Source organism: Petaurus breviceps, unplaced genomic scaffold, assembly GCF_028583685.1.
Source record: "Petaurus breviceps papuanus isolate PSGF00001 unplaced genomic scaffold, PetGlider_PUasm1.0 175, whole genome shotgun sequence".
NCBI lineage: Eukaryota > Metazoa > Chordata > Mammalia > Diprotodontia > Petauridae > Petaurus > Petaurus breviceps.
Window position 1 is genome coordinate 23,543,760 of NW_027185764.1, and position 9,060 is coordinate 23,552,819.

General features: G+C 42.7%; 1 protein-coding gene across 1 annotated transcript in view; it reads right to left on the reverse strand.

The window, feature by feature from the left end:
• The window catches only part of LMTK2 (lemur tyrosine kinase 2), a 115,563-nt gene extending 110,396 nt beyond the window's left edge, over window positions 1–5,167 (reverse strand). Inside the window, exon 1 of the mRNA XM_069084890.1 lies at window positions 5,015–5,167. Coding sequence (XP_068940991.1) covers window positions 5,015–5,129 — 115 coding nt within the window. The 5' untranslated portion in view covers window positions 5,130–5,167. The remainder of the gene's footprint in view (window positions 1–5,014) is intronic.
• Between the last annotated feature and the right edge of the window lie 3,893 nt (window positions 5,168–9,060).

Here is a 9,060-nt window from a genome sequence, read left to right on the forward strand (position 1 = left end):
TTGGAACTCAAAATGTTATAAAAGTGAATGTTGAAAACGATTGTAATTTACATGTAATTAGAAAAAATAAAATACAATTAAGTGGGGGAAAAAATAGAAATACTACCACCACTACTTAGCATTTATGTAGTGCCTACCATGTGCTAGCACTGTGCTGTCTCACAACAACCTTATGAGATTGATGCTATTATTCTCTCCATTTAACACAGGGGGAAACTGAGGCAAGCATATTTAAGTGACCTGACCAGGGTCATGAAGGTACCAAGTGTCTATGCCCAGATCTGAACTCAAGTCTTCATATAAATTCTCTTCTCAGTGAGTATGAAACAGAATACTGACTATGTTTTTTCCTTGTGTAACTAAATTTACAGTCTTATTTTGAGGATTCATTTCCAGTGTTTCAGAATTCTGGTTATAATCCACAGAAAACTTAGTTCCTTTTTTACTTACTTGCAATGCCCCCTCATTACATCTACTACAATTATCTCAACTATATTGTCCAAAAACCTCTGACGACTTAGGACTCTTACCTCAAAAAAGAAACAAATGGATACTCAACATTAGTAATGCAAGCAAAACTTAGGGGTTTGATGTATACATGTATAGGAACTACAAAATATCTGAACTGAGCTTTTCTAGAAGATGTATTTTTTCTTATCCATTATATTAAAAGTAGTTATAATAGTGATCAGATCGAAATCATATAGAGATTATCTCTAACAAAGACTTAAAAAAAACTCCTTTATGGAAACTGTGATAGAAATAATTTGAAGCTGTGTGTCAGTATGTCAAAACTTACATTTCACTAACTTCTCCCTTCAAGAGCATTCTGCAAATTACAAGTCTCTGTTTAATCTAACCCTAGAGCCCAGTTTCACACATTCAAGTTTAATCAGTAGCTGATTCCCACTGGCTTCACTGAGACTTCCGTATAGCCCTTTATCTGGAACTGCTGAAAGCTTCTTCTGTCTCTGTGACCTAATATCCCACAGAACAATAGAAGTAGGTTTCCTTGACTAACTACTGCCCTAACACCACTAAGTTAATGTGTACTTATAGGAGGCCTTCTATATAGCAAAGAACTCAATCTTTAAAACAATTTGAAGTCTCTCTGCTTTGAAAGAGGTCTGAGAATAGTGCAGACATACAAGAAATCTGCATACATAGACAAAAGCTTTCTAAGATGAGCAGAATCTAATGAAAACTGAGGTCCAGAAAAAACGTTCAAACTAAAATGTTAACTTCAGGGCCGGCTAGGTGGTGCAGTGAATAAAGCACTGGCCCTAGAATCAGGAGGACCTGAGTTCAAATGTGACCTCAGACACTGAACACAAAAAACTAGAGGTGTGACCTCGGGCAAGTCACTTAACCCCAATTGCCCTACCTTCGCCCCTCCAAAAAAAAAAAAGCAAAAAAATAAAGTAAAATGTTAACTTTACAACTGTCATGAAAACGATGAACTTTCTTTTTTACTTTTTTCCTGAAGCTCCCCAGGATGAGACTGCCTGAAAATGATGGTCCTGCCAGAAATATGGATCAGCAGCAAAGAAAAAAAAAAGACTTCAGATTATAGACTGCAAGGGCTATCTCCAAGAAACTCAAAGGGAGAACGAAGAAAGAAGTTTATGAAGCAAACTCCTTCAGACCTGATGGGTAAGCCCAACCCACATAAATACCATAACCATACTGAAACATTATAGTTGAATGATTTAAGCAGGAATTTGAACAGTCAGGTAAAATCCAGCTGCTGATTTTTCTGAGACTTTCATTTTTCCATGATTATTTTGTCATTTACAAAGAGGGATGGCTAAAGATACCTAAAATACAAAGAAAATTTTAAAGCTTGACGTTTCAAATGACTTCTCTACCGTATCTTTTTTATATAAAGAGGTAGAAACAAATGATAAAATTGAATAATGAGAAGCCCCACCCAGGCTAGATGATACTTAATAATTTTATAATTATTGTATACATAAAAGAAATGCTATGGTATTCTTCCTTCCTTTTCCCTCCAAAAAGAGCAAAAGGAAAAAAAGAAGCAATAAATAAGTCCGTATACAGAATCTAGATAAAGATATAATTGTTCTCATCAATTCTAATTTTGACTCCCTTACTTTAACAGGCTCTGTTCCACTCACAAACCTTAAAGGTATTTCCTTTTCACTTTCATGCATAAAATGTACTACCCTTTCCCTTAGAATCCTAATTTCCTTCAAAGGTTAGCCAGGGGGCCATAGGTTCCCCATCCCTGGATTAGACCAAGGATGAGCTCATCTCTTAGATGAAGGTTCTTCTTCATTCTTCCCCCACCCCTGCTGCTGCCTTCCCCCAAAATTACCTTGTATTTATTTTGCAAACATTTGCATATTATAATACGTGTACATATTGTCTCCTCTTTTAGAACGTAATCCCAGAACCTAGCACCATGGTGGGCACATAGTAGGGAATTATGTTTGTTGACGGATGTAATTTTTAAAAAATAGGTATTTATCATTTCTACAATGTTTAGTGGATCTTACCAAGTGTACAAATTCACTAGGAAGTCTGCCTTACCTAGTGAGAAATAATAACACATTAAAGTTTCCTTCAAATGATTCTTCTTGGCCTAACTGAATTCAGTTTTGAATCATCTCAATTGTCAGTCCAATCCAACAAATATTTATTGAGGATCTTTGTACTCTAACATCTAGTCCTGTGTCAATCACACAAGACAATATACTTTATATTCGGAGCCTGTCATTTCCACAGAATTCTACCCAGACAACTATCATTTAAATTTGTCACTCATCTATTGAAACCCTCTAATCAACAGAATTCAGTATATCACAAGGTGAACATCTGCTGGGAAAATGTTTTTTTATTTTTACAAAATTTGATATGATATCAATTATATATATTATATATAATACATTATAAAGATGTTTTATAATATTCAGGCAAAAGCTGATTTTTATAAACACATAAAACATTTTATGTTTTATGTGTAAGCATCCATATGAATTTACAGGAATAAAGGGTAGTAACTGACATTCAGAATTCACAAATAGGCATAGTTTTTGCTATTTTACGATTTTTTTTATTTTAATAATAATCAGAATTGACAATTGTGCCTTTATTACTCTTTTTACAAGCAACCTTCATCCTCCCCTTCTATTCATTGTCAATCAATACCTACCACAGTCTTCCTAGGAGCTCCTTGTAGGCAGGACTGTCATTTTAAAAAATCTTATGTCTATTATACAGCACCTTATATACAGCAGGAACTTAAATGTTTTTTGAATTGACTTCAAGTGACTTTTTTACATCTTTTTTCATTTTCTCTTCAGTCTTAGACGAGGCTGTATCAATCTGCTCTGGGCTAACTAAAAATTTACTTTTCTTTTTTAACTACTAGATCAGAAATTTCAGAAAACAAAATTCATCTTACAAAATAATTGTTCTAGGAAGCTGAAGTGTAATGGATAGATCGGTGGCCTCGGAACCAGGAAGACCTGTGTTCAAATTCCTTCTAGGAAAATTAGTGGTTGTACCACAGTGGGTAAATCTCAATCCCTCAGTGCTCTAGGCAATTCTTTAAGACTACCAATTGCAAGAATGGCAGTAATCTATACTGAGAGAAGAATTTCCTCATCTGGTACTTCTATATAACAAAGAAATCACAAGTCCAATCTCTGTCCCTATAATTGACACAAATTACATTACCCAGTTCATTAAAAAGACTCTCTTAGTAACAGGTTGGGTCAAATTCAGTCGTATTTGTCTCAAAATACTGTGAATTTTTCTCCAAAACTAAGTGTATATATATATATATATATACACACACACACACACACACACACACACACACACACACACACACACACACACACACACATATATACATAACTTCAATATGATCGATAGATGGTTCTCATTCTATAAAGATTTTTTGCGTTCCAGTTTTTCTTCTTCCAAGAATGTGACTCTCGATAAAGGAAACCATAAGAAACTCCCTAAATAGTTAACACTGGTCTCCTATTTCAAACAAGTAACAATTCATAATGGCAAATTAGTGTAGACTTGTTAAGAAAAAAAAAGGGGCTAAATGAAGAATACTTTTATTGGCCTACTGTACTCTTGGGGGAAAAATTTGCCAAAAATAAATTATGGAGGAAAAGGAAGGAAAAAAAATAAATGACATCGCTAAGAAAATAAATTTAATCATCTTTAGACCAGATCCCTAATAATAGTATAAAGTTGATCGCCTGATTGCAACAAATAGGTAATTTACAGATGGGAGTTTCAAAACTATCATCTTCATGGAGTCATCACAGGAAATAAAAAACCCCCAGAAGCCTAACCATTTGCTTTTAAATTGTAAACAATTAAGTTTCAAGAAGCTATAGAAGAACTAGGCACTACACTCAATCACTTACAATGCAGTATGCAGGTAGGTGACAGCAGAAAAGGGAAGCTCGACTGCCATGTCCAGATGAAGGCTCTGAACCCGCCGAGGCTAAACTGCCTTGCAGAGATGCAGGCTCGGAACCCACGAACAACAGGTACCGAGCGGCTGCTGCAGCCACCTCCGAGAGCAACAGCGAGGGGTGGGGGCGGGGGTGGCTTAGGGCTCCTTTCGGCTCCTTTATACCAAACTTCCCTTCCTTCACCAGGAGCTCCTCAGTCTCCCCGAAACAATACACCCCAACCAAAGGCTCATTCCTCTGAGATCTCCCTCCCTCCCCTCACGAGCTGCCCCCTCCCCCGTGGTACAGGCTTTTCCCAGCCTCCTCCCCTTCATCCTCCGGAGACTTGGGCTTGATTTCCACTCACCTGTCTCCTCCTCCTCCTCCCCTTCACCCTAACAAAATCCCCGAAGTGGCACCCCAATTCCCACCTGCTTCCATAAAGCCATTTCCTTTTTCCAGCTAGATCCCAGATGATGCCCCTCCCCGCGCATCTCCTCCCAGCCTCCCGGCACTGCCCCCACCCCGGCCTCCTCCAGGACCCCCGCTGCAGTGTCCCCTCTCCTCACCTGCACCTGTTTGCGGAAGTGGCGCGGCCCCGACGCCCGGCAGCAGCAACAGCGGCGGCAGGAGCAGCAGCAGCGGCAGCGGCGGCGGCCGGAGCGCGCCCAGCGGCCCCGGCATCTCCCCCGCACAAGTAGAGGCGGCGGCCGCGGCGGCGGGCGAGGTCTCTGCGGCCGGAGCCGGCCGGCGTTGGATCCCGGCTCCCTGGGACTGGGGGTCGGTCTACGTGCCGGCCCGTCGGTCGCTCCCTCCCTTTCGCTCTCCCCTCCCTCCCTCGGCTGCCTCAGCGGCGCCCGCGCCGGCTCCTGAAGACAAATCGCTGCTCCCAAATCCCGGCCCGGCTCCTGGTCCGCCCCCGCCGCTCCAGCCCCGGAAACAGCATCTTTCCCGCCCGCGTCGTAGTGTCTGTCGGTCGATAGTGCGGTTGCGGCTCCCACCGCCTCTGCCGCTGCCGCCTGCCTTTCAGCAGCCGCTGTCCGGAGCCCGGAGCCCCAGCAGCAGCAACGCCGCCGCCACCGCCACCGTCGCCATGATGGGCTGCGTCATGTGACGTAGGCAGGAGAGAAATCCCGGGATTGATGGTTCAGGGAGCGAATCCAGGAGCTAGTCGGTTGTCTCCTGGAGGGCCCTGCCCACCTCCTTGGCGGCTGGGGGAGGAGGGGTGAGGAGCGAAGATCCTTCTGCATCTGGAGGGAGGGGGAGGATGGAGAGAGGAGGTAGCCATTACAGCGCCCCCTGCAGGCGGAAAGGTGCGGGGACTACCGGTGTGTAGGAAGCTAGGCTGCATCCATTCCAAAGTCACGGAGAAGAAAGTCCCCATATACTCCAAATGCAATAGCAAATAAAATAAATGAAACAAAAATGGCATTTTTGTGATAGCTAAAAATGGAAAATAAAGTAGATGCCCATCAATTAAGGAATGGCCATACCACTTGTGGTACGTAAATATAGTGGAATATTACTGCGGGATGAGAAATAATGTGTGTGATTGAATGCAGAGCGTGGAAAGATGCAGATGTATGAATTGATGCAGAGTGAATGAAGAGAGCCAGGAAAATGATATGCACAGTGACTACAATAATGCAAACGGAAAGAACAGCTACACAAACAAAAGTAATGCAGCAAGATTATGAAGTTCCAAGAAGACTCTCCTGAAGAGACAGGAGGAGATGCCCCCATCCTACCCTTTCCTGGAGGTGGGAGGTCCACTGGCGTTACTCATTGCACGTGTTTTCAGATTTTTTTCAACGTGAGTCCATTAGTTGTGATTTTTTTTCTCTAAAAAATACTATTTGTCATATGGAATGGCTCTCTGGGAGTGGGACAGGGAGAGATACATGGGATATAACTATGGTAATATAAGAAACAGAAAATATCAAGAAAAACGAGAAATCTAGGGTGCCTGTATCTTTCCTTTGGGTGCAGCACCATCATCACACAACCAAAGCCAAACTGAGGTCAGCAAAGTCAAATATTTTTAAGCACTTCCAAGTTAGGTGGCACAGTAGAGAGAACCTCGTGAGTTCAAATCCAGCCATGTGTGACAACATGCGATATCATGAGATGTCGTGTGATGACACGGTGATGCCACACAATGACACGTGACGTCATGCGACACCACAATGATGACGCACGGTGTCATTGTGCCGGCACACAAGTGTCATGGGATGTCATGTGTTCCAGTATGGGACTATCATGTACGTCTGCACGCACGTGTCACATGATGTCATGCAGTCAACATGACCGATGTCGTGTGTTGTCGGCATGCTAGTGCCACGTGTGTTGACACGCGATGGACACGTGTGTCAGCATTTTCGCGTGTATGTGTTGGCATGCGAGTGTCACGTGTGGCGACATGCGAATGTCACACGTGACCGATGTCACATGTCAGTGCGTTATGTCATGTGTGGCAACAATAGAATGTCATACAACGACACGGGATTGCCGTACAAGCGGCATATGTGACGCCATGTTATGACATGTGGTGTCATGTGCGACGACGCGCGGTGCCATGTTGTCGACATGCGAATGTCATGTGTCATCGTTGACCTGCAAATGTCACGTGACAGCATGTGATGTCATTGGTATTGGCAAGAGTCTGCTTTTCTTGGTTGTTGTGTTTGTTGTGTGACTTCATATTTGTGACGTTATGAATCCTTTGGGGACAAGGACTGGGCATTATATACTATATTACCCCAATGTGTCTAACAGTATGCTTTGTTTAGAGCAGGTACTTAATAAATAAGTACTTCCAAGGTGAGAAACCTCAGGCGGAGCGAACTTCCAGTGTGAGGAGGCTGCAGGGGCTCGGTAGAGAAGGTTCAGAGGGTCAGGAGTGAAGCCTGAAGAGAAAAATTATTGATAGCAGTGTTTGCAGAAAGTCTTTTCGTTATTAGCGCTCCCTCTCTGTCTCTCTCTCTCCTCTGTCTCTGTCTCTATTTCTCTTTCTGTCTTTGTCTCTCTCTGTCTCTCCTTCTCTCTTTCTCTGTCTCTCTCTTTTAATGGAGAAAGAAAGTACTAAATTGTCATATAGAAACAGTCCTAGGGCAAGTTACCATCTGGCTATTCTATTTTTATTGTTGTTTGTCCTTTGTTTTTGAAGAGGACCAGTGACATCATGAGATGATGTCTTGACTTGTGAGTGATTTGGATTTAAGTGAGGCAGAGTTGCACAGAGACAGCCTCATTCTCTTTTCCAGAGTCATCAAAGTCCAGCATCAGGACAAAAATCAGTGCGACCAGTGGTGGCCCTGGTCACAGAGGGAGACCTTGGCCAGGCACCTGATTTTCAGCCGGCCTCATGGCCATTAGAATTGTTCTCACCTACCCATTCCACTGGGGGAAGTCTTTACATGCTTGAGGTAAACATCCCCCTAATTCAGCAATAGGTCTGAGGTCTGTCAGTTACCCTCAACCTGGTTTAGCATGTCTGCCAAGTAGGATTGCCAGGGTGTGGTCACTGTGTGTGTTACAGCTTTTTGGAGGCACAGGTGAGAGTAGGGTGAATAAGACATACTCCAGAGGTAGATGAGCAGCCCTGAAAAGGGCCCAGCGAGTCCTCATACCAGAGGCACTAGTCCTCCTGGAACATCTTATACTTTTTTTAAGACTTGGTGTCCTCATCTTGTTCAGGGGCTGTTCACAAACCAGTCTCTCCCTCTCTGATCATCATGGGGGCTTTCACCTGAGCCAGTTAGAATGTGCCTAGGCAACTTGGTGGCCCCTCATGGTACTTTAGCTCAATGCAACTCAGAAGACCCGAGCTCAAGGAGCATCAGCCACTTTTATGGCTACCGTAAAAAGCTAAAGTATATATACTAAAGTGCCACCACACCTAGCTCTATTGTTCTTTAATATTTCATGTCCTTTGTACTGTTGTTCACAGGTCTATCAAAAAGAAAAAAAGATCATAGATTTAGAGTAGGAAAGGACCTTGGGGTCCAATCCCCTCATTTTACAGATGAGGAAACTGAGGTGGAAAGAAGTTAAAGAACATACCCAGGGGCAGCTGGGTGGCACAGTGAATAGAGCACTGGCCCTGGAGTCAGGAGGACCTGAGTTCAAATCTGGTCTTAGACACTCAACATGAAAAACTAGCCGTGTGACCTTGGGCAAGTCACTTAACCCCAATTGCCCTGCCCCCCCCCCCCCCCAAAAAAAAAGAACATGCCCAGGATCACAGAGTTAGTTTGTGTCAAAGGGAGAATCTGAATCCAGGCCTTCCTGATTCCAAGTCTAGCACTTGATCCACCATACCACATTACCTCTATTATTATTATTGTTAGTAATAATTATAGTTAAATGTCAAAAGTGTATTAGGAAATAAAGTGCAAAAATAATCGCTCCTTCAGAGGTCACAGTCATCTCAGAGATGAAAAATCTTATCTTCACACTAGAAGAAAGTTCAAATTCTTCATCAGGTCGCTAATATTATCCCCTTTCTAGTACCCCTCCCCATTGCCACACACATTTCTATTCCCCTCTCCAAGATTTCCAAAAGATCTTTTTTTAAACAGACCCCCCCCAAAAAAAAAACTTTCTCACTCCCAGC